Source organism: Eulemur rufifrons, chromosome 29, assembly GCF_041146395.1.
Source record: "Eulemur rufifrons isolate Redbay chromosome 29, OSU_ERuf_1, whole genome shotgun sequence".
NCBI lineage: Eukaryota > Metazoa > Chordata > Mammalia > Primates > Lemuridae > Eulemur > Eulemur rufifrons.
Window position 1 is genome coordinate 75,114,630 of NC_091011.1, and position 26,463 is coordinate 75,141,092.

Below are 26,463 nucleotides of genomic sequence, written 5' to 3' on the forward strand. Positions count from 1 at the left end.
TGATAGAAAAGTCCGAAAATTCCCTGTTAGGCTACCACCTTCCAACTATTCTATGAAGATTTTTGGGAGGTCCTCATTGTAATGATATAGAAAATAATGTTTTTAAAATTTAGTATATTGCTTTTGGAGCCTCATAATATCTGATGTTCAATAAATCCTTAAAATGATTTATCTTTATTAAATGCAACAAACAAAACATGTTCTCTTCTCTCTTACAGCTTTATAATATGCTAACTTCAATTGTTCAATTCTGTTCACCTCATCCGCACTTCTATTTCTGTGCCACTCTCTTCAGCCAGGAAAATAATGTAACAAACTGCAGAGTGGCAACAGAAGGCCTGAGAGTTCAAGCGTGACGCAAGCTAAGAGACTCTGAACCATTCTGGGTCAGTTTCCTCACCTGTGGAATAAAGGTAACATAACTTTTTAAAAAAAATTATTTTTAATTGACAAATAATTGTATATATTTACGGGGTACAATGTGAGGTCTTGATATAGCTCATGGTATAGAATGAGACTTTTCTCAATGCAATTTTTTGAGTATCAAATGAGACAGTACAGTGAAATAAGCTTTAAAATCAGTGCTATCTCAAAGAGTGAGCTGTGGACAAATGCCAGTACCAGAACTGTTACCTGCCCCTCAGCAAGTATAACAGGTCCTCAAATAACGTCTCAATATTTCAAAGGTATAACGTTGATTTGGGGGAAAAAAAAAAAAGAAATTAAAGAAATTGATTCCTGGCCAGGGCCACTGTCTGTGTGGAGATCACACGTACTTCCTATGAGTTTTCTGTGGGTACTGCAGTCTCCTCCCACATCCCAAAGTATCCATTAGGTTCACTGGCGTGTCTATACTGTACTAGGATGAGTGAGTGTGGGTGTGTGTGTGAGTGCGCCTGGTGATGGAACGGTGTCCTGTCCAGGGCTGCTTCCTGCCTGGTGCCCTGGGCTGCTGGGAGAGTCTCCAGCCACCCTGGGACCCTCAGCTGGAATCACTGGGTAAATATTTATCTTGATTTTATTACTTGTAAATGTATGTATAGTTCACATTTTTTCCATGTTTAACATCAGAAGTGTTTTAGTCTTTATTTAAAAGGTTGATGATGTTTTTGTGACCAGAAATATGGCTTAAGAACTTAAATTTTGTTTATATCAATTAGCCTGTGTAAAACTGGTTTCATTATAAGTCATTTCACTTGAAGTCTGCTTTCAAGAACCTATTAACTACATTAAGTGAGAGTAAGTTTTTAGAAACTTGTGAAGTCATGTGATACTGCCATGGCATCCAAAAATATGATTTCCCCAATATTTTATTATAAAACTATTTAACATACAGAAAAGTTAAAAAAAAAAAAGTTATAGTGAGCACACACATACCTACTACCTAGATTCTACAATTAACATTTTACTCCATTTGTTCTTTCACATAGCTGCCTAACCCTCCATCAATTCAAATTATTTTTGTTAGGCATTTCAGAGTAAGTCAAATCTGTGACTTTGTATTTTACAAAATATTCCACAGTGGATTAGAAATCAGTACATACTGGTCCTTTGCTGCAGATACAATGTGTCTCAACAAACTTTTCTTTGAGAAAATGAGTGATGTACCAATGTTGACACAGAAGTTGGGAGAAAAGATATTTCTAAAAACCAAACCTTTACATTTTTCACAATACTACCAGGACACCAGAGAATGAGTTGCTGCCCTCCCAAATCCTAGGTTTATAAAACATAAATCTTGAGGATAGCAAGTTATTTACTCTTGATAATCCAAGAGCCTACAGCAGAGAAACAAACTTCCAAAATAAAAATGAAAAAAAAAAATTCAGAAAGTAAATCAATTTTAAAAGCAAACATTCTATTAAGTTAAAGAAAAACGAACCCAAAACTTGTTGACTAAATTGCCCTGGCATATAGGGGCTCTCAATAAACATTTGTTGAATGGATTTTGTAGTTTATACCTTGTAGTTATTTTTCCTCCAGATGGCAACTGTGCGTAGAAGAATAACAATGTTATTGTTTTTTAATTCCAGAATCTGATTCTTGGGATTGTAAGGGACCTCAAAGGTATTAATCCAATCACCCTTCCAAGCCTCAATTCCCTCACCACCACCATCACCACTAAAACAACATCCAAACAATATCAAACTCCTTTACGAAGGAGAAACTCTGCTCTCTGAAGGCAATAACCTGTCTACAGGCACAACTCACTTCTGGAAAGTTCTGTGTTTCCAGGTGGCAAGGCTCTCCCTTACCTGTCATTCTCTCATCCAGTTCTAACTCCTGTAATGACAAAGAAAATCTAAATTCTTCCCAAGTCCATTCTTCAAGTGTTCAAGGGCAGCTGACACTGTCTTCTGCCTTGCAGGTTAAACATTCCTCAGATCTTCCTCAGATTAACTAGACCATTTATTATCCTGGAGGCTCTCCTTAGGCCACACTTCACTCTTTCCATATGGGCCCTAGAGCAGGGCCTTCATTCATTTCTTTCAGGTCTTTCTTCAGCTGTTTATCTTCTTAGGGACATCTCTTCTATGATATTTAAAACTGCAACTATCTTCCACAGCTTTCTATTGTGTTTTATTTTTCTCCATAGCACTTATAACTATTTAGCATATGACATTTATTATATTTTCTTCCCACTATAAACTCCATGAAGTCAAAGAGTTTTGTATGATTCACCACTGTATTTCCAGGACAATCAATATTTGTTGAATGAATGAACAAATGACTCAATGAAACTGTCATCTGGATAAGATCCTACGGTGAATGAGAAGGAAAGAACAGTAATTGCTGCTGTTAATGCAGAAGATGCCACGTTCCTTTGGTGGGCCCACTTACTTGCCCAGTGGCTCATCCTGGACTTATTTTCAGTGACACTTTTTATGGAAGCTAAACTGCGTCTCCCTCTAGTCTTTGTGAAGCTGGTTCATATACTCAAACCTAGGAATTTACATGACTTCCTTCTGAATTTCCTCTTTGGTCCTCTGTTTTAGTATGCTGATATCTTTCAGACCTTTAGTGAACAGGTGGAATTAAAAAACTCTCCTCTTCCATTGTGGGCTACCCAGTGGAGTGTGTGAACTTGCTCTTTGGAACAGCCATCTGGCAGTGGTTCTCAATCATGTGCGCACATTGGAATCACTTGAGCAACTTTAAAAATTATTGATGCCTGAGTCCCAGCCCAGAGGTCTTGAGCGCAGCCTGGGCATTGAGAATTTTAAAAGCTCCCTAGCTGATTCTGATGTGCAGCCAAAGCTTAGATGTACTGCTCTATGGGGAAGACAAAAGGGAGTTAAGAGAATAAAGGATTCCAAATGGAAGCAAAGATCTGGTTGAAATCAGATAATAAACACTACAACTTGTGTGCTGTGGAATAGAAGTAACAAAAGCAAATAGCAGGGGTGATTCAGGATAGGCAAATGATCCTGCAGAAAAAGTGTAGGAAGCAAAGAATTCAGAAGCACTTGGTAGGGTAAAAGGAAAATGACTTACAATTGGGTCTAGGCTGAAGTTGGAAAAAAAAGAGATGGACCATTCAGGGAAACTCTGCTTGGGATGAGAACAAAGAATAAGTCTGAAGAAGTTCTGGAGATGACAGGTCAAGTGAGTTCAAAGAGAGCATTCTGAAAACAAGGCTCTAAGTTAGGAAGTTCTCAAAAGAAGACAGAACCCGACGTGTGGCCACAATGGAGTGTTGCTGAATTGGAGAAGAAGGTTGCATACATAGAGAAGTTTTGGAATCAGGGTTATCTCTTCCATCAACAGGGATGAAAAATATTCATGGCAGCACCTAAAATCATCAAGGGACACAGTAACTTGGAAGTCTGATGAAGATGGCTCCATAATTGTGGAGAGAGGTGTTAGAATATGTGGCATAGCTGTGGAAGGAGGAGGTTTTGGTGGATGGATTGTGGTGGAACGACACTAACACTTGTGCACAGGGAGCAGACCATCTTCTTCTCTAAAGTTGAGGTACACTGCCCCTCCTCCACAAAGTTCTTGCCTTTTATAAAACCAGGTGTGTATTTTAAGATATTTCTATGCTGGTAAATGTAATAAACTGTAATCTTTATTTTTCATCACTAAGAACTAAATATTAGAGGAAAATGCAGTAAATACCAAACCAAAGAAACATTTTTTTTATTTCAGAATATACACCTTTTTCAGGAGTATACACGTTTGGTTATATAATTTGCTTTTGTACAGTTTGAGTCAAAGTTATAAGTGTGCCCTTCACCCAGATAGTGTGCACTGTATCCATTAGGTGTGAATTTACCCAACCCCTCCTCCCCCTCCCACCTGGCTGGATTTCCGTTCAGTTTTACTTCCATATGTGCACATAAGTGTTGATCAATCAGTTCCAATTTAGTATTGAGTGTATGTGGTGTTTGTTTTTCCATTCTTGTAGTACTTCAACAGGTGCTCACAGTAAACGACAGAATGGGCGGATGGAATTGTCATGAAAATGATGCCTTCACACAGTATCGGCATGTGAAGATGTCCATTATTTGTTTCCCCAAACTCGGATCGTTCCCCCACTTGTTTCCTCCATGCTGCCTCAAAAGCCAGTGAGTGTGGAGAAGAGAACACTCTAAGTGTACATTAAGCTTAACTCCCATCATAAAGGCCAGATCCCTGGCTCACTAAATCCTTCAAAGGGCTCAATAATGCAAAGAATGGCTGACCAACATTCTCTATAGGACAATTGTATTATAATAATTCTAGAGCGAGAGGGATATTATCAAAGTAGTGTGTCATGTAATAAGAGGTTCTCCATAGATGGGTATAAATAATTTCACTTATAGAATCACCCAGAGTTACAGTCCTCAAGAATATTTTTCACTTTAGTGAAATACTAAGCCTAATTTATCCAAATAATGGTAAAAAAAAAGCAAGTTAAATTTTTATAAAGAACATCAACCCCCTACTGAACAGGGAGTAGGGAATCAAAATTTTATTACCAAAGAATGCAAAAACATAAAAAGGAGGAGTAAAAGGAAAACCCATTATGACTCTGGTATTAGGGGCAAAATAATCCATATTACGGTCCCATGTCATTATGTCAAGGTATATTTGCGCCCCTAAGTACAAGAGAAAATGGTGTAGCCCACAGGATAGGTAAAAAATTGACTACAATGAATAATAAATACTATTCAACACAGCAGTGCTATTTCTGGGTCCTAGTTATTAAACCCAGAGTAAAAGTGGTTCATTGATTTGTTTACAACATTCTAAAGGCAAGTATTAAGACTGCTGTTTTATTCTGACATAGAAGAAACACGTATGTAAAGCACTCAGTTCACTGCCTGGTCCATGGAAGGCATTCAGCAGACAGTTCCCATGTTCACTGACCGGACCCTTCCTCTCCCACCCCAAATACAGATACTAATCACCCTTTAATAACCATCCACTGGAAATTACCAGATTAAACAAGGGCATTGTGTTAAATGTTAAATGTCCATGTTAACAAAAGCAATCTTATATAAGTGTGCACATGCTAATTTCTTACATATAGGCTAAGTCAGGCCTAAGGGTGACAATGAAGAACAAAGGGGGAATAAAGGAAGAAAAAGGAAAGGAAAGAAGAAACTAATGAGAATGCAGAGGAAGAATGGAAAGAGAACACAATGGTACTGTTACTGTGAAGAGCAAACAAATTCCTCAAGTGCCAGGTCTCTCCTGGAAAAAGTATCCCAGAAGAATTTCCTAAGAGTATCTAGAGCTGTGATGATCCTAGAACTCTGGGTTCAGGGACTGCCAACACCACAGATACATTCATTCATTTTCACAGCTCCTGTGATTTTCTTGGCAATCAGTGGAAATCACTCCAACCACACCAGCCCCCATCAGTTGCTAACCTCTAGTGGCAGCAATAGCAGCCAGTCTAAGATGAAAGCTTATCCTGGGTTTGGAGCTGATTCTTTCAGGGGTGGATCTCATGGGGCCTTCAGTGTCTTCTCACTTAAGTGTGGTGCTTAGTTCCAGGGAGTGACTTTACTCTCCCAGGGTAAACTCAAAATGACACTTGAAACAGTGGCCCTGCTAAATCCTCCAGTAGCCCTGGTGCTATGCATTTCTTTCAAAAAACAGCTCTTGTGATTGGCATAGTCAAGCCTCTCCAAGGTTGGGTGTAAAAAAGTCTGCATGTGCCACGGAAGGCATCACCTCCACCCTAGTCATCTGCTTAGTTTCTACTGTGTCCTGATTCTTCTTGGCCTTAGATGAGTGCCTCTCCTCCTTTAACCAGTCCTCCTTGGGCTTGTAGTTACAGCCAACTACTGCCATTCTGCCTGTGTCTGAATTCCAGTATTGTTAGCAACTCACAATATTCCACTCCACTATGTCTCTCTCCAGGGTTGAGAGATATTCCAACCCCGGTGTTAGCCTTAGATAATTCAAAGCTACTCATTAAAATTACACATGCTAAACTGTAAGTTTAGCTTATGATGAGTTCTGGGCTAAAATTATAATTAAATATTTGTCAAAGTAATTTAGAATGAAAATTTTCAGCACCAGTACCCCATTATTTTGTATGATTGGGATAAACAGCTCAGTTTTTTCAGATTAATATATAATAGTTGCATTATGAAAAAGATATTTATCATTATTAATTCACTCATTCATTTATTCAAGAATACTTGAGTGCCAGGGACTGTGCTAGACCCTGGGAATGTGGTGAACAAAACAAACATGATCCCGAGACGTCCTAACAATAATTTCTACATTGCGGTACTTATCTCCAAAATAATCTGGCATATTTTAAACATTTAAAGGCAAAAATAATTAGTGGAGTAGGGAGAAGGAAAACATGGAAGTAAACATGCCAAGCCTAAATATCATAGGAATTCTTTATCATTAAATCTATGCATTATGAACATGTTACAATTATGGCAAATTATATTGGGCACTGAAGTACTTGCTGTTCACTTAGACATTGCTAGTATTTTTAAAATTGCTCTCACTATGCAGATCACATGCAATGTACTAATTGCTTAAACAGAACTATTTATCAAAAATAAAAGTAATTAAAATTCTGTACAGCAAAATTTTCATGCCAAGAATGAAAAAAAAAAGCACAATAACTTCAAAACTAATATGTTACACTATAAATATATTATCAAAAGATACTTTTTACGCTTCCTAGCACATAAAAGATAATTCATGTTTTTCAAACTTGATAGTTTTTGTATTAGAACAAACATGCAAATATATTAACAATTTTCTTACCAAAATAAAGCCCAATATATACACAGAAAATATTTAGGAAAAAAAAGTTTGTCACTGGTTTTAACATACACATATACATAAAAATAAACATGTATACTCATAGGAGTACCATACATTGACAAAAAGTTACACTTAGCAAAGGTCAAAAATTAAGCAAAAAAAAAAAAAAAACAACTCCTGCTAGGCCTTTTTTTCTGTCTTTGAGGCCTCACAAAAAATATAGAAAATTATCAAAGAAACAAAAAAGGACACAAAACCACACTTCAAACAAACTGCTTGTCAGTATTAAGACCTGATTTGACAAACAGGTTTAATCCACTTCCTCAAAGGCCATGCCGTCAAGGTGAAGGATGAACAACTTCCACTACTGAACTAGGGCGGCTGTCATTGTTCTGAGAAGTAAGGTTCTCCTCCACATGAATTACTTTATCGGGTGGTCTTGCAGGAGGAAGTTCATCATTTGTCTCCTCCTCACCAGGTGATAGGGTTTCAGGCAATTCATTGGACATTAGAACTTGCAAAGATTCTGTTCCATCTTCGACATCCACTTGAATCCCTAAAGCTTTAAGAATGTCACATTTGCACACGGGGCATGTCCCATGGGATAAAATCCAGGGGTCAATGCAATTCTTGTGGAAAAAGTGTTTACAAGTCAGAATACGAACTGTATCATTAGGCTTGTAAGGTTCAAAGCAAACCACACAGCTATCTCCATTTGGATTTATCTCCTCATCTCCTTCTTTTAATACCCGAACTTGGAGCTGGCCAAATGCATTCTTGAGATCTGCTGTTAATCGCTGCCATCTCCTGGTCTGAATCCTTGCTACCCAAAGTCTTCGAATATGATAAAAGATGAAATATGCTAAGGTAGCGGTTGTGACGATCACAAAAGAGACAAAATAGTGATTCATCCAGATGATGTGTCTTCTCCCCACCTCAATCATGACTGTAACGTGGACTCCCTTCTCAATTAAATGGAAAATTTCCATGCCTTTTAAGTTGCCAATCATAACTGCAACAATGCCTTCAAACGCCTGATGAGACATGGGGAACACCTGATTGCCAGTTCCTGGAAAGTTATAGATGATCACTCCACTGGCTCCCTTCTCTGCTGCCACCTTAATTTTCTGTGTGAAAGTACAACCTCCCCGTTCAATAAGTGCGAGCCAGGTCTCTGAGTTCTTTGATCGGCTGAAACTGGTGTTGGAATTACATGCATGCTGGGTTTTTCCCTCTGGTGGGACTATTACTCCTGTCACTCTCTTCAAAGGGGAGCTTCTTCCAAATACTCCAGTCTCCCCTAACTCTGACAACATGCGATTCCCAACATGAAATGATATGTTCATGTAAGCAGTCCAAACAGCACTTGCCCGGCAACAGTTCTGACTAAAAAGCCAAAGAAAACTGAATTTTACAAGCCAGGAAGATGCGGTGTTGTTTCTCCAAGTGTCATTCTTGAGTAGATGCATGTCTCTCTTTGCCTAGGGACTTAAGAACCAACCCGACAAACAGATGTGACTTCCACATCTGTTGAAAATCAGTTTCAAATAATGAAGAGAAAAAAATGTTCGGGAGGAAAACAAGATCCACTGTCTTCTAGCATGTTTTCCTAAGAAATTCTTAAAGATGTCTTAGAGCTTCAGATGTTTTATTAGAGAGAGAAAGAGAAAAACTTTAGATTGAAAAATAAATCCCAGTCTCATTACTGTGACTCTGGATACTGCTTACTGTTGTGTGGTACGATTGTGACATACAAGACGAAGCAGCCAATTAGGTAAGAGCTTGGAGCGAACTGCAAACCTATTGGCTCAAATGTTTCAAATGTTGTTAGCAGTGATTTCTGTGTTGTTAGAAGACGGCTTCAATCACTGAGCTACACATAATAGTAGCAGGTAGCACATTAAAGCAAAAATTTAATATAAAATTCATACGCTTGCTCTTTAAAACATGAAAGCACATGCAAGAATGCTATATAATTATCATTTTCCCTCACAAGTAAAGGAAATAGTTCCAACAAAAGGCAAGTTAAAAAACATGATAATTAAAAGTTAACACTGTGGGCAAATGTGAGGTAAAAGCGGCAAGCTCAGTAACACTACTTTTACATCACGTTTGGTCACAGCGCTAAGTTTTGATTTGTCATGTAAACCATTGTACTACATTTATTTAATCCAAGCTACCTTAGAAGTGAGTTGGTTTTGTTTTGTTGTTTTTATTTTTAAAAGTAGAGGATGCTGCTCAATTTCCTTCCCACCTCACTTTCTCGCTCTTCCATCGACTGTACCTACGGACCATGGCGGACAGGAGTAAAGACAGAAGAGGGGAAGCTCACTTCTCCGCAGACCCTGCCATCTGTTCTTAAACAATATTTTGAGAGAAGAAGAGAAAGGGTATGGGGGAAAGATTAAATATAGCAGTATTAGTTTAGCAGAATTCAGTTTTTAAAAATGTAGCTATTGATTTTAAAAAGAAAACTTTCAAGGCCCCCACTTAAAGTTAACCATTGACAGCAGCAACTATTCAAGGTCATAAGCAAATGTTTTTAACAAAAATTTTTGCCACACTCGACAAACACCCCTGCTGAGAGAACCCACAGGCACTGTCGACTCTGCCTACAGTTTTGCTACTCTCATGTTAGTGGCACGACATGACTTCAGAGGTAAAGAATGACACGTGAACTAACAAACATGGGCAGCCATGGTGGCTGCTGACACCCTTTAATGGGGGTGCATCTCAGTGGAGTTTTTTCATCAGCTAGGAAATCAAAGCCAAGCATTTCGATCTTGAACATACATGTCTCTGATCTCTAAAAGTAAGATGCTAAGAGACACTTTTGGTTGGGTCTCACCAAGACTAAAGGAGCTGGTACTTCTTATGAAATGTGAATCTTCAACATGGTAATTTGTTACAAGAGGAGGAAGGAGGAATAAGCACAGAAGTCTGTGGGTCCAATAAAAAGCGGCATAAAAAGAGAATAATACTGATATCAAACCTTCAGTGCACACTAGGTAATTTTCTTTCCCTAAAACCATTAATCTGATTTTGTTGCCACATAATCCCCTCCCTTTGTTTTTCCAAAAAAAGTGTAGTACATGCTGTATAGACTCATAAAAGTGTCCTCTGCATTGGACATCAAAGGTTTAGCATATGATCCAGAAACAGAGATTTTCATCAATACAACAAAACCCAATTTTTTCTGCCCCTCAGTGTTATGTAGGTGTTTATTCATCTCTAGAAAAGAGGAAGATGTAAAAATAAGGCAAAAGATACAATATGGAAAGGCAATTGTACAAAATTTCAGTTCTGCTCTGTTACCAAAATGTCCCAGAGAAACACTCATTTCCATTTGGAGAAGAAAAGAGAAGCATTTACTAGAGATAATTCTAGAACATAAATCTGCCACCATAGCTGATGCACTATGCTAGGATATAAAGAGCTCTGGCAAACAGAGGTAAATGTTTGCAATGCTGTCCCTAAATGAGGTCTATAATAACTTAAAACACTTCTAGTTACATAACCAAAAGTACTATCATCTAAAATAATAATTTAGAACACATTATCCGACCAGTCAGGAGCTTTGGAAACCAGATTTCCTGGGTATTAACAAAATTAATTAACCATGGAAATCAGAGATATAAATTATTAGGTACCAAAATTAAACAAAATGTGGAAACAAAATGTAAACCTAGAATTCCAAAAGGAAACTTTAGTATGGCTAACCCTCTGTGGCAACGTCATAATCCCAGTAATTTGAAGATAAAAATTAATATCATTTTTAACATATACTAATGTCCTTATTTGGATAAGGGCAAAAATGTCTAACAATTAAAACTGATTAGAAAGACAACAAGTCCAAATAGCTAGGCATGATACAGAGTTTTATTTTCGAAACACACGAATTTCACCCTCTTTAGTACTTGGATAGGGAAGCTGAAAATTTCTCTCTATGTAAAATGCAATAAGAGAATTCATTTAATCTTAGTATGGGGGAAGATCTGGTTACACCTTTAGAAGATTCTCTGGGTTTCTTAAGTTTTCAGAATGTCACACTTGCACATGGGGCATGTCCTATGGACTAAAAGCCAGGGGTCAATGCATGCCTTATGGAAAAAATGTTTGCAAGTTAAAACACGTACTACATCTTGGGGCTTGTACGTGTCAAAGCAAACAACACAATTATCTTCATTTGGATCTAGTTCCTTATCCCCTTCTTTGAGCACTCGCAGTTGAAGCTGACCAATAGCTTTCTTCACATCTGCCTTTATCTGCCTTCGCCTCCTGGTGGAAGAATTGGGCACTCTAGGTCTCCAGGCACAGTACAGGAAAAGGTAGGCAACAGTGGCAGCCAGGAAGGTAAACACAGACATGACATAATGGCTGAGCCACGGCATGTGCATTCTTCCCACTTCAATGATGGTCGTCACATAGACTCCTTTCTGAATCAAGTGCCAAAGTTCCATGCCTTTCAGGTTGCCTATCATCACAGCGACTATATTTTCCGTTCCCTGGTGAGACATGGGAAAGACCTTGTTGCCGGTACCTGGATAATTGTAGATGATCACCCCATTTGCTCCCTTCTCTGCTGCCACGTTGATCTTATGTGTAAAAGTACAGCCGCCCCGTTCAATGAGTGCCAGCCACGAGTCGGCCTGTTCAGGCCTGCTGAAATTGGTCAAAGGATTACAAGCGTTCTGATTCCATCCTTTGGGAAGCACCACCGCACCAGACACCCTTTCCAGAGGAGAATGATTCCCGAACACTCCACTCTCTCCTAATTCTGATATAACCCGACTTCCTACCCGAAATGTTATATTCAGGTGAGCTGTCCAAATGGCTTTTCCTTTTGAGTCGGGAAGGCTAAGCAGTAGAAAGATGCTAAGCCTTAATAGTTGATATGAAAAAGAACTATGAGCTGAAGGAGTAATTCTAAGTAGGTTCATTCCTCCATTTGCCTATTAACTGACAAACAGGAAAAACAAAACAACATTAGTTGTAAAAGAAAGTAAAAGCCAGCTTCGATTGTCAGCAGTAGATTACTAAAGTACATAAATGGAAAAGGTCTGCATGGGATCAAAGCTATCTTGCTCCTTCCAGCATTTTTATTTTTGGTAGATTATCTTTCTTACAATGAAACAAAGTAACAAGAGTGGTTATTTGTACCATGTATTTCAAGAAAATTATGACTTCCTAATAGGGAAATTGTGACATCAGAGGTAGTTAAGCCAATCCAAGAGTTTATATTAGTGCACTGCATACTGAAATCTTATTGGCCAAAAACCTACTAAGCAGTGAGGCAAGATATATAATAATTTGAATAAACACTAAAGCAATAAATAAATAGGTAAGACTTTTTTAAAAAACTTTGAGTTTCTGGCTCCAGACAGATTGAAAATCTACCTATCCACTTAACACTATTTGGTTTTCTATCTGTAAGGCAAAGATAAAAATCATTCCTGTGTTAGCACATGTACCTGACGAGTTGTCAGTTCTCTTATACAGTATGTTCTAGCCTATCCAATATGGCATTCTCTGGGAAGTAGGAGCAAATTATTCCCACTTACTTCCAATGTTAAATGCCTATCCCAGGCTTAAATATTCCACATGAGGAAAACAGAGTATAAACTTATGTTGTTGGCCTGGTATAGTCCCATTTTCAAGGCAAATTCAACTTCGTTCGCTGACATGGCTGCTGAGAACCTACTATGTGCTAGTCATACACGAAGTAGGGAACATATATTGGAGAAGAAAAGAGACCGAATCCTATTCTTGTGGAGACTAAGGATTTTGGATGACATCCCAAAGGCAAGAGAAACACACCGCAGGGTTTTAAGCCTGGGAAGTGACTTAAACGTATTTCAAAATGTTCACTTTTTAAAAAGTACACTCTGGTTGCCTTATGGGGAAAATGGATTGCAGGAAGAGAAGAATGATGTGGTGAGATGAGCTTAGGCAACAGAAGATAGTGGCTTGGACTCCTGAAATCGCAGTAAAAATGTAGAGACATAGACAAGTCTGAGAGTTATCATAAAGGTTGAATTAACAGACTTAGTAACTGGAAAGGCAGTATTGGGTAGAAGAAAGGATGAATAATCACAAATCACTATGTGACTTTATTTCTGTAAACTATAGAATCTTTACTGCTTTAAAGATGCTTTACGTGTTTGCTTTTATTTTAAATCTTTACCTGAAGCCTTTAACAAAGAGCCAATAAATTGGCAACACCCACTCAAGTATTTATTATCTACCATGTATAGGTCATCTCCTATGTACCCAGCATGCTGCAAAGCCCTAGCAAAAAGATCCTGTTACCTACTATGCAAAATGGACACAAAAATTCAAATCACAGGCATTGGGAGAGTTTTGTCATTTTAAAAAAAGCATTTATTGTACTCCCTGCCCCATAATAGCTTAGTTAATATTTTCTTTTAAAAAATAAAATGGGAATCAGTCTACTTGGCCCATGCATACAAGTTTATTCAGGCATGATTCCACTCACATCTGCTATGTCCTTACAGGTAGACTTCTCACATGTTAAAATGGAGTGTGAATTCCTGGATGATCTACTAACAGTGAAAAATTGAAGCCTCACTAAGAAGCCAGTTTAACATCATCATATTACAGGCTCTTTGTTAAATTGATGTTTATATAAACTTTGGGGGTAGAATTAAAAAATAATGTAATTCTGACTTTGCTTTTTTAGTTTACTGATTTTTTTAAGGGCGAAAAACTTAAGCAGTAACTATATTTGAGCTCAAAACATATCTCAAATCAAAAGATTCTTTCCATGGTGGAAAAGACCAATTTGAAGAACTTACTAATTCATTCTGTTTTTCTCACTACCCATATGTAAAGCAATGGTAAGACTTCCCTCTCTCCTTCCCTAGTCTTAGGACAAAATGGACCTATAAAAAACAATCCTCTATCTCTAACACAGTGGTTCTCAAGCAGGGGGCAATTTTGTCTTTGCCTCCCAGGGGACATTTGGCTATTTCTGGAGACATTCTGATTGTCACAACTTGGGATGATACTGGCATCTAGTGGGTAGAGGCCAGGGTTGCTGGTAAACATCCTAAAATGCACAGTGAAGCCCCACAATAAGGACTTATCTGGCCCAAAATGTCAATAGTAAGGTTAAGAAACTCTGGTCTAATGGAGCAGCCTTGGGAGAGAGGAACCATCCCAAAACTCATTCATCTCTGGTGGATGATCAGGTCTGAGCCATCAACACAGAGTATGCAGGTATAATTGGCAATACCACCATCAAGGATGATGCCCTCAATGCAACTCCATTTTCCCAGTTTTCCTGGAATAGAGACAGCAGAGATCTGTACAAGTGACCCATGAGTCCATGAAGTGTAATTACAAATTGCATCTGTTTTATCAGAACCAGATCCAAGAGTCTTCCTGGGGCTAGAATGGTTGAATGTGAGAGACAGAGGGACTGGAGGACTGAGGCTACTGTAATCTGTTCCTTTTAGATCATTTAGTCAATACATGGATTTTCTTTTTAATAGCCAAATATTAAAAAATTGTTCATTCCATTGAACCTTGTAGGTTGGTTAGAAAGAATTGAAAGATATTACTAGGGTTAGCTGATCCAGTGGTTCAAAAAGCCCTGCTCTTTACATCTTTCCATTCTACCTTTTTCAGTATGCTAGTATTCCTCTAGCATACTGGGCTCCCTGTATGATCCTCCAAGGTGACTTTTGTTCTAAGTATTAATAGACAACATCCACAAGCAAAAAGAGAAGTTTCTTCCCCCGTAACTCCCTTTAAGAGCAAGGAATACTTTTTTCCAAAAACTTACCAGACTTCTCTCAATGTTTCTTTGGCTAGAATAACCCCACAAACCCATGCCTGAGAGAACTCCTGGAAATGTGAGTGGAATAATCATGGTTTATCCTGTCGTGGAGAGCCCCTTCCCTGGCTGAGCACAACAAACATGCAGTATGCACTATACACAAAGGTACAGACATGAGCCAGAGTCTGTGTTAAAGGGGACACAATATGGTTCTGTTCTTAAGAAGGGAATCCTCTAGGCAGGATAAAAGAGTTATATGCAAATCAAGTGCATATGCGTATGTATCTGAATACTTCCAGGTTCCAATTAAAATTTTGAGACGGTTATAACTATCATTAAGAAAGGGGGAAAAAAATCAATTGATCTCCACTCCTCTGCTATTCTTTGACCTCTACTGGTAAGAATACTCACACTTCCAGAAACTTCTACTCGATAAAGGAAAACACCTAAATATAATCACATTGCACTACCCAGATAGCATCCCTAAGATGTAGGGAAAAACCAAAGAGCCTTCAATAAATAACCCCACAAGTCACAGTATCCAAGGCTATGATATTATGAGAGATCTCTAGGAATCCACAAAACACATTTATTTTTCATCTAAGCTCAAAAATAACAACTGTATAGGTTTTCAGCAAGGAATTAAAAGCATCATAATGGTACTTGGGGGAACATAATACTGACTCTAAAGTAGTTTACGAAGATTAACAAGAAAAACAAATAATGCTAATAATAAATTTTTTCTGAGAGCATAATCCTTATTTTTATAAAATTGTTTAATGTTTTCAATATGTATTATTTTGGCAAGCATTCCGTTTAATTACATCTAATAGTTCAGTGGTTAAAAAAAAAACAAAAACAACTTCATAGTTTCATGTAAGAAAACCATTTTATATAAAAGGCATTTGGGATTTAACAACTATAATTCTAATCTCCATATGTATTTTTAATAAATGTTGTGTATATTTAAGATATACAACATGATGTTATAAGATACACACATATATATACAGTGGAACAAATTAACATATTCATTATCTCGCAGAGTTATGCATTTTCCCCTGGTGGCAAGTATAGCTACAACTTACCCATTTAGCAAAAAGCTTCAATACACTGATACTGTTCCCTCTACGAAATGATCTATTCTATTAATCTCTAGGAGAGCTGGAATTAAATCTTATTCTCATCTTTTTAATACCCAGCTTCTAACACAGTATCTAGCACTTTACAGGTCCTCAGTAAAGATTGAATTAAATTGACAGTGTCATTATCTTCTGTATTTTAATCTGTAATATTCCTCGTGCAATACTGTATCTACTTAATTTTATCTTCAGAAGGGGAATCATTTCAGTAAGAGTACAGAATAGTTAGAATGAGCATAATGAGCTCAACCTTCACTTCTATAGATTTAATAATAGTTAAACTTGATTTCTTAGCCATACTTTAATGCAAAGATAAATGAGCATTTGGAATATGACCAAATCCCTTTAAATTGTAATGGGCATAAATCAAACAACATAAATTATACTCCCCTTCATTTTGAATTCAACTCAAGGTCTATATAACTTTAACAATAAATTGAAAACAATTTTTTCCTCATTCAATCTACCGAGTTAGAAGACAGAATGGTAATCAACAGTGCAGAAACCCATTATTACTACTCTGGGAGATAATGGGGAAAAATTCACACTGTAGTCCTTGCACTAGGAGGTAGAAGGAGTCGTCGAATATCCTTAAGTAAATACAAGATTAAGGATTAGAGTATTTGGTAGTACTGTTATTTTTATTTGAGTCTAGAATAAAATGTGTCTTAATATTAACTCAACCATTTAGACTGGGGTTTTACTTGAGGGAGTGAAGAATAGGCAACATATTCAAAAGAGGGAAAAAAATATACCCAAGTGGAATCCTTTGAATAACTGCCAGCACTTGTTCTGTTCTCTTGACAGGCTACTCTGCTCCTGTCATTAATAAGATCCAAGGACGGTAACCAAATGGGTGTGGAGGCTGCTTCTGGGGCTCTGCCATCTCAAAGTCGTTCAAAAACTTTAAAGCAGATTCTAGATCTTCCCAAGCTACAATCACTCATAGAAGGTTTGCATAAGCTTTGCCTTCCTGAGACAAGTCCACTGGAGCATGGTTAACTCTGAGCAAGCTCTCAGGAGTCAGAAATAACAGGGCAGAGGTGACTAAGGACACCGGTCACAAAACCTTTTCTCATTTATTATATAATTTAATCCCTCCTGGGAAGCAGTAGCGGGGGAAAAAATGAGCATGGAGTCATCACGCTAACAGAAACAGTATACTGAAGCACCGGGCTAGTGACAGGCTTGTATGAAATCCAGCGTCCGCTACACACTAGCCGATGAGGTGAGCCACAGTGAGCCTCAGTTTTCTCACCTGTGGAATGGAAAAGTAAGGCCTGCCTCTAAGAACTGTGATGAGTATCAGAAGACATATATCACACCTATTTGTAGATCACCAAGCATATTGCTAGCTTGGTAGGGAATCAATAAATGAGGCTTTCTTCTTCCCAATCCTGAAAAGCCTCTTTCTTCCATTTTTTTCACCTAATAAAATTCATCTCATCCTTCTAGATCCATCTCAATCTCCCTTTCATGATCTCCCTAGCCAACACGATCTGCTCCTATGACACATTATTTTTGCACCTATAAAAGCCATTTAATCTCACCTTACATATGTCTGTTAGTTCTTTCACTCGGTTTAGAATATCTTATAAGGAGTGGTCTTGTCCTATTCATTTTTTAAAACACTGTTTGCACCCTCCCGTCCCTATACTAGCATAATAAAACTTGTTCAAGGTCCCTGACAAACACTTGATTTTCAAGCATTTACTCTTCAAAATATTAAGACATATCAGCAGCTTTTGCAACCTATGGTTTTATACAATCACCCATTAAAAAAACAGAACAAGCAATGATTTGACAAGTCTTCCCTCAGCTAAGAATTACATTGACAACGGTTGTCCAGAAAAAGAATTATTTAATATCACAGGATCAGAGGCCATCTGTCTTACATTTTCTCTCCAAAAGTCAAGAATAAAGTTTGCCTACATCTCTGTATCTGAAAAATGGACTAAATATGGAATTATATGCAACCTTAAAGTAACAACTATTTCTAATATATAAGCAAGCAGCCTTTATTGGATTAAAAAAATCCTCCTCTAATTATTTTATATAAATGAATTTATAGCTGTTCTCTCAAGATATGTTGATATCAAGTCATAAGCCCCAAATGGTCATTATCAAGAGAAAACCATACCGGATTAATTATGTATACCTTTCTTTGATACCTCAAAGAAAGCCTTAACATCATATCAGTAATAACTAAAGCAATAATTTCTAACTGCAACCAACTTTCTCTGCAACCCAGAATGCCTTCTAATCCCACCCCAAAATGCATCAAATCCTGCAATCCCCACAAAACTTCCCTGATTAGTCATAATTGATCTCTTTCTACTATGAACTATAACTATTTAAAAAATATTTGTATTTATAACATGTTACAGTAAAAAGGTATATAAAATATATGTACATTTTTAAAATAAAAAACATTCATGTATCTCTTAAGATACAAGCACTATTTTCTTCATTTTTCTACATTCTTTTAGGAAATTATTTGTATACTTCCTTCTGATATTATTTTGTAGGCACTGAAAACAATGTTAATTTGCTTTTTGCCATCTTACAAAGGTTGTCTTTGTCTCTCAAATTATAAGATTTTTGAGGACAGGACTTTGCTATTTTCCTCTGTATTCCTACTGGACCTAGTATACTGATCTGCATAAAATCAATCCCTTATTTGATTTGATTTAAAAAGGTAGTTCTCTGGCATAATTAAGGGCCTACCATTTCCTATTACTTTTCTTACTACTTATAGGAGCACAATCCAAGAACCATCTACTTAATATCTACACTACTGATTCTTTCACTGATTCATTCATATATTTGTCAAGAACCTACTATGTGTGCTATACTAGGTTCTGGGACTAGAGCAATGATAAAAAAAAGAACAATTTCCTGTCCTAATTAATTTTTCATGTTCCCAGCGATTCAAAGATGGGTTTATGGTTGCCTCTTATCCAATAAGCTGATACTCTGATGTGATAAATATCCTCAATGCGGTATGAAGTAAGTGCCAGAGAAGCATGGTGTCTTAGTCTGTTTGGGCTGCTATAAACAACAGAAATTTATTTTGCACAGTTATGGAGGCTGAGAATTCCAAGATCAAGGCAGATTTGGTGTCTAGTGACAGCCTGCTTTCTAGCTCATAGCACCTTCTTGCTCTGTTCTGATACATGGTAGAGGAGTAAAGGGTCCTTTCTCAGGCCTCTTTTTCTTTTTCATCTTGAAGCACCTCACTTTATTTTTTCTTTTAATTTTTTTATTTCAAAATATTATGGGGGTACACATATTTTCAGCTACATGTATCAATTTTGTTATGCTTGAGTCAGGGTTATAAGTGTGCCTATCACCCAGATAGTGTTCATTGTACCCGTTAGGTAGGTCTCTTTTATAAGAACACTAATCCCACTCAAGAGGGCTCCACCTCCATGATCTAATCACCTCCCAAAGCCCCCACTTCCTAATATCACTGCCTTGGGAGTTAGGATTTCAACATCCCAAGGAGGACATTCACACCATGGCACACAGAAAGATAAATGCTGCCCCAAAATGGCGCAGTTTATTCAACACATAGTTCTGATATCCTAAGGTACCACTTTCCCTAGTATATTTCATTCAATTAAAAATACAGCAGTCCATTACAGCACGTTTGTTCACAAAGTTTCCTTGATTCAGACCTCACAGAGCTTATAAATTTTATGTTTAAAAAAATCTTTGTTTTATATAATTTTTCATAGTTGGTCTGCTTAGTTTTATTGGAGAAAACAACTGTTAAATTTCATCGGTTTAATTAATTCTTAACCCAGACTGCCTGGGCTTAACCTCCTGTGTCTACACTAGCTCTATAACCTTGGGCAGGTTATCTAAACTTATGTGCCTTAGTTCCTTGCTATAAAACACAGATAATAATAGTACCAAATTTTTAGGACTGTTATGAGAATTAAATGAGATACTGCACAGTATTTAAAGTACTTAGAACACTGCTTGGCTCATACACAAACTAATAGGGGTTCACCATCACCAACCATCATTATCTTTATTTTTTTTAATATTATTTATTTATTTATTTATTTTTGAGGCAGAGTCTTGCTCTGTTGCCGGGGCAAGAGTGCCATGGCATCAGCCTAGCTCATAGCAACCTCAAACTCCTGGGCTCAAGTGATCCTCCTGCCTCAGCTTTCCAAGTAGCTGCGACTACAGGTGTGTACCACCATCTCCAGCTAAATTTTTTTTTTTCTATTATTAGTTGCCCACCTAATTTTTGTCTTTTTTTGTAGAGACAGGGTCTTGCTCTTACTTAGGCTGGTCTCGAACTCCTGACCTCAAGTGATCCTCCCACCTCAGCCTCTCAGAGTGCTAAGATTACAGGCGTGAGCCACTGTGCCCAGCCCATTATCTTGAAATCATAGTCTTGCTTAATTTACTAGATCAGAATGATGCCAAGGTCTTTAAGGAATTTTTCAATCTTATAATTCTAAGAAAATCTCTATGTTTACATAAAATATTGACGTCATTTTTCTACATATAACAGTCACTCTTGAATATTAGTGATCTATTTATACAAACACCTGTTAATATCTCCACCTAAACAGCTATGTTTGCTCATTAGGGACAAAGTACTTCATGATTCATAAAGGATGCATGAAAACAATTACAGAGCTTATGTATTCTGAACATTATAGTTATAACGTGCAGGCCAACTTCAAACAAAAGGTCTTTTCTTGGTTCCCTCACACCCACTAACCATCCATAAAAACAAATGAGTAAAACAGAGAAGTAAAGCTTTTGATTAGATCTCTTGGCACAATATTTTTCAATATATTGACAAAGAGCCTTGCTTCGAATTGTTACATTATTAATCCATGTCAAACTTCAAAAAGAACATTCATGTCACCAGTGATTCAAAACTTAACTTCAGAATCAAGGAAAAGAGGAGGTTGTTTTCATGTGAAAAACCAAGTGTTTGTAACAAAAACAAAACAAAACAAAACAAAAAAAAAACCTAGTTCTAGCAAGACCTAGATGTAAATTACTGTTATTCTGATTGGTGTCTATTTTAATTGAGAAGTTTACACTAAAAGAGATTATTCAGGCAGGAAAAGTAAATGATTGATATTCCATATAAATCCAGAGAAAAAGTGACATGGTTAATCCAAAAATACATGTGAGTGACAGTCTACATCTGCAAGTATATATACTGAACAGAGTATTCTCTGTTTCTATCTGATCTACAATGTTTGAATTGTTTCCAGTTGTCCTAAGATTTTAGCTTGATTTTCTGTCTCATTTTACTTGCACTTTAAAATCTTTATTAAATTTCTTCTTTTAATACTTTAACAATCATTTGTAAAAAAAGAAAATCAAACAATAAATAGGGCCTAGGTAAAACAATTGTAGAAAGACTCCATGGTAAACTGGAAAGATGGGGCTACACAAAATTTGTTATTTTTTATACTTATGTCTCAACAAAAACACACGTATACAATGAGCTACTGAGTATAAAGAATAGATCATCAAGAGCAGACCAGCACAAAACCCACTGCTATACACAGGAATAAGCCTATTTACCTCAAGGTGTTTGGTATAATGTTTTGTTTTGGGTTTTTTTTTTTTTTTTTTTTTTTGAGACAGAGTGTCGCTCTGTCGCCCAGGGTAGAGTGAGTGCTGTGGCGTCAGTCTAGCTCACAGCAATCTCAAACTCCTGGGCTTAAGCGATCCTACTGCCTCAGCCTCCCGAGTAGCTGGGACTACAGGCATGCGCCACCATGCCCGGCTAATTTTTCTATATATTTTAGTTGGCCAGATAATTTCTGTCTATTTTTAATAGAGACAGGGTCTCGCTCTTGCTCAGGCTGGTCTCGAACTCCTGACCTTAAGCGATCCACTCGCCTCGGCCTCCCAGAGTGCTAGGATTACAGGCATGAGCCACCGCGCCTGGCCGGTATAATGTTCTTAAACTGTACTAGCTAATAGTTCAGGTATAATGCTTATTATTTGCTGAATAGTAGTAACTTGCAATGCTATCGTTATTAATAACAAGCTTCAATTTGAGTCTTTACTGAATGCTTGTTTAGCCCTTTATTTCTTATCTCATTTAAAATTCATAATAATGCAATGAAGTAGATGCTATTAGAATCTTGTTTTATAAATCAGAAAACTGAAACCAAGCAAATAACACTACGCAGCTAGTTAAGTGGATAAACCAGGATTTGACTTCAATGTCTATCTGAATGTCTTCTAACCCAATTACTTTTGTTTTTTATAACTAGGTCCAGATGCATAATAAATATTTCCCATATTGGATACTGGCCAATAGCAATGTTTTTGATGCTGACTTAATCCTCTACTTTTCTAAATTTAACTCATTACAGGAAATGCACTGTTGGGGTTTTCTAACAAGCACCAGCTACGCTTCCATCTGTAATATTTAAAGCACTGTTCATTTTGCCAATTATACACACATCTATTTTATTCTTTAACTTCATCATAAAGGCTAATTATAGAATATTCAATAAAATTAATGGGGGTTTCTTTGTAAGTATTTTTAGGATACAATATTAAAAAAAGAAAAGTAAAGAATTATGAAATACTCATGTATTCATCAATCAACTTTAATGAGCCTTAACTTGTGGGACATGCATTCATTTCCTAGGGCTGTTGTACCACAGCCTGGATGGCTTGATACACAAAGTACCACAGACTGGATGGCATGATACAACAGTAATTTATTTTGTCACAGTTCTGGAGGCTAGAATTCTAAAACCAAGGTATGGGTTGGTTCCTACTTTACACTCTGAGGGAGAATCTGCTCCATGTTTCTCTCCCAGCTTCTAGGGGTTGCCAACAATCCTTGGTGTCTCTTGGTTTGCAGACACATCCCTCCAATCTCTGCCACAAGCCAAGGAAGTCAAAGAATGTCAACAGCCACCAAAAGCTGGAAGAAAGCTTCTCCCCTAGAGCTTCTAGAGCAAGTGAAGCCTTGCTGACACCTTGATGTCAGACTTCTGTCCTCCACAACTGTGAGAAAATAAATTTATGTTATTTTAAGCAACGCAGTTTATGGCAATTTGTTACAGAAACTACATCAAACCAATACAGCTTATTGGCCATTTAGGTTTCCTATTATTGAACTGTCATTCATATGTCTTGTTGATATTGTTCAGGGATTATTTGCCTTTTCATACTGATATACGGGAGTTCTGTATACATCTCAGATTATAATCCTAGTTGTTTATAAGGACTATAATATCTTTCTCAGTCTTTGGCAGCCACTGTCCCTAGTTGGGATGGGTCAGGCCTTATAACCCTCCCTCCTAGGTTAGGGTTCTCCTTCCAGATCCCAGCTAGCAAAGTGGTGACTTGAGCCTACGCATAAACTATAAGAATCCATGTCTGGCTCTTTGGTAACCCACATGGGATTTCTATGACTTGCAATTTAAAAGCAGCAAATATTGTTCTGCCTATGCCTTAAAAACATGCAAAGATCCTCTTCTATACACAGTCCAAACTGAGGCCATGCTCCTTTGAATAAGGTCTGGAATATATAGTTCTGCTTCTAAAAAAAAAAAAAAAAGCTGCTTTCCCATGGACAAAGACAACTGCACTGATTTTCCATGGTCAAAATTCTCTCTGGTATAAGGCTTAAAACTTAACATAATTCATTGCAAAGAAATAAATGCTAATTGTGCAACTATGAAAACCCTGGCAAGGCTAATAGTCTAGAAGAACAGAGGGTGAAGGGGCTTCCAGCCAGCAGAAAGCTCCACACAGAAAGACAGGTGTGCCTGGTTTCTCCTTCCAACTTCAACCAGCAGGTAAATCAGTAGAGGAGGGAGTCAAAGGTAGAGAGGGGCCAGGGGCATTGACTGTTCTAATATGACGGTTCTTGGAAGGGGTTGTGGGTAAAGACAGGATTAGAAAGGGAACAGTTGATTTATAAACAAAAAAACAAAATCCAAAGGAAATAATGGCATTTAAACCTCTACTTGGAATGTGAACATGTCTTTATTCTACTGCAACACAAAATGAAATTTCAAATGTTGACAATTTTGTAATATATGTGCATTATATCTCATTTTCAATACCTCAACAACATTTGCCACTTAAGGAAACTTTATAATGAACTAACTGGCAAAACAAAGACTTTTTTTGCAGTGTGAATAATACATCCTAATATATCTATTCTTCACATTCTTACTTTTGAAGTCAGGATATGATTTACCCTACAGCTTGTTTTCAACATATTTGACATTATCTATCACTTTTTATCATTTTGAGTTAATTTCTCAAATAGGCTTGTCAAAACCCAATTAAGAAGTTATCTCCTCTTCTCAGTTTGGTCCCACCAAGCAAGTTAAGATGACAGATATTTAGTAGCAATGCCTGAGGAGTCTGGCAACTTCAAAAATGTGTAAATTGAAGGTACAAACACAAAAAAATACAGATTATGAATAATTCTTGTTGCATGTTGTTAAATTAAAAAAAAAACAAAAACATTAAACTCATAAGACCACATAAAAATTTTTACAAAAATTGTAAGCCACTGACTTAAGATACTGAACATGATACTGCTTAGATTTTTCTATCTGGAAGTTATATTGGAACTGAAAAGGTAATACCTTTCATATCCAAAAGTAAATAGTAAAAATAAAGTAGCTTCAAGATTAAGGCAAGTAAACAATATTTTAATGTAAAAAACCTTCTTATACAACATTCAGCAACTGAAATCTTTCCATCCCTTTCATCTTTAAGCTAATGGGCCTTAAATTTAAGAATGCATCTTGGAGAGGGCATAAGCATTTCCCCCATGTAGTAAAATTACTAGACAGAAAATACTTAAATACTACTTAATTATCTCCCAGCACAATAGCAATATATCTCGCATGCTTTCTTTAAAAAAAAAAAAAAAAAACCACAGAGTTTACAAAGGTGGAAACTTTATATATGTTGTTTATAAAATTCTACTATTACCTCTTAATATGACTATTCAAAGAATTTTATATCCATATTCTCCATTATATTTCTATGTATTTGGAAGTTTCTAGACATGGAAAAATGATGAGAAAGGGGAAAGCAGTGTGGGAGGGGCAGAAAAAAGCAGGTGAAGGAGGAGAGAGGGGAGAAAGGAGGGAGCAGAGAAGTAGGAAGAGAGAAGAGGCTGGGAAGAGAAAGGAGAGGAGAAAGGAAGAGGAGGAGGGAGGAGGAAAAGCAGGAGGCTTAGGGAAAGTCGCTGGAGGATGTGACCAGGGAGCTCAGTCTCACAGGACAGGTACAGATCTCCAGGTAGATACGAGTGCCCAGGGTCTTCTAAATGGCGGACAGAATAATGAAAAGCAAGTCAAATATATGGCATATTCAGGTAACCACAGGTTTTTCCTCCATTGCTAAACCATCAAATGAGTGTAAGGAAGCTTGGTAAAATGAGGGGACAAAATTTGGCGGGGAACTGACCAAAGAGGGCCATGTTAAGGTTTTTATGGTCCAAGCATTACAACACAACACTTAAAGGAAGAACCAAACACTGCGAAGCAAAGAAGGTGAAACGCGGGCCACTGACTACCTCCTAGAGGACAAGGTCATGGTCTCAGCACCCTGGCTATCAGTTGGTTTGGGAAAACAGAAAATAGAAAAAAATAGAAGGAACTTGTGACTCAGTCAGAGAGAAACTGCTCAACAGTCCATGGTCACGATGGATTCTAGCCCGCTCTCTCCTCCAACCTGGCTTTTGTGGAACCTGCAGTGTTCTTATTTGCCACTTGTCGTTTTGATAATAAAACTTTCAAGGACTGTCATCCTAGGTCATAAATTTACATGATTTTTAAGAATCAAGTAAAGTAAAAGTCAAAGTATAAATCCCTCTGCATCACACAGACTCTGTCCCCTCTGCACTGTCATCAATGGCATGGGCAAGCCAGGGTCTTAGGGTGTGGGAGGAGGCAACCACAGCCACCAGTCACCACAGAGGGCCCTGGGGGGACAGCTGACTGATGCAGAGAGCTCTGCAAAAAGGGGAAAGAAGGAGGAGGGGAAAGGAAGAAAGAGGTGGAAGTGGTGTGAAAGAGAATGAGCCAGTGGCCTCATGCATGGGATTCTGCATGAGGAGAGCAAGCTGGACGTCTCCAAACACAGCCCTTCCTCTCTGCTCTGAACTTGCTGGAGTCATCCACTCCTCTGACTATCTATCCTTCTGTTAAATAAAGTAGGGGGCCAAGTTCACACCAGGACTACCACCTGCAAGTGCACTGGAGCATACAGTGAAGTCACTCTAAAACACAAAGGCACAGTGGG

The 26,463-nt window shown here is 37.5% G+C and overlaps 3 protein-coding genes across 16 annotated transcripts in view; all 3 read right to left on the reverse strand.

Moving 5' to 3' along the window:
• CADPS2 (calcium dependent secretion activator 2) overlaps positions 1 to 26,463 on the reverse strand; it is a 451,849-nt gene that overhangs the window by 295,911 nt on the left and 129,475 nt on the right. The gene's annotated exons all lie outside the window — the stretch shown is intronic.
• On the reverse strand, positions 7,516 to 8,911 carry RNF133 (ring finger protein 133). Its single transcript, XM_069462480.1, has one exon. The coding sequence runs from the start codon at positions 8,697 to 8,699 to the stop codon at positions 7,569 to 7,571; it is 1,131 nt and encodes a 376-aa protein (XP_069318581.1). The 5' UTR covers positions 8,700 to 8,911; the 3' UTR covers positions 7,516 to 7,568.
• On the reverse strand, positions 11,094 to 12,345 carry RNF148 (ring finger protein 148). Its single transcript, XM_069462418.1, has one exon. It carries the CDS (start codon positions 12,168 to 12,170, stop codon positions 11,259 to 11,261), a length of 912 nt encoding a protein of 303 aa, XP_069318519.1. The 5' UTR covers positions 12,171 to 12,345; the 3' UTR covers positions 11,094 to 11,258.

What these genes read in the sequence shown, in the direction of transcription:
- RNF133 (XM_069462480.1), bottom strand. Translation starts at nt 8,699, where the DNA reads ATGCATCTACTCAAGAATGACACTTGGAGAAACAACACCGCATCTTCC.
- RNF148 (XM_069462418.1), bottom strand. Translation starts at nt 12,170, where the DNA reads ATGAACCTACTTAGAATTACTCCTTCAGCTCATAGTTCTTTTTCATAT.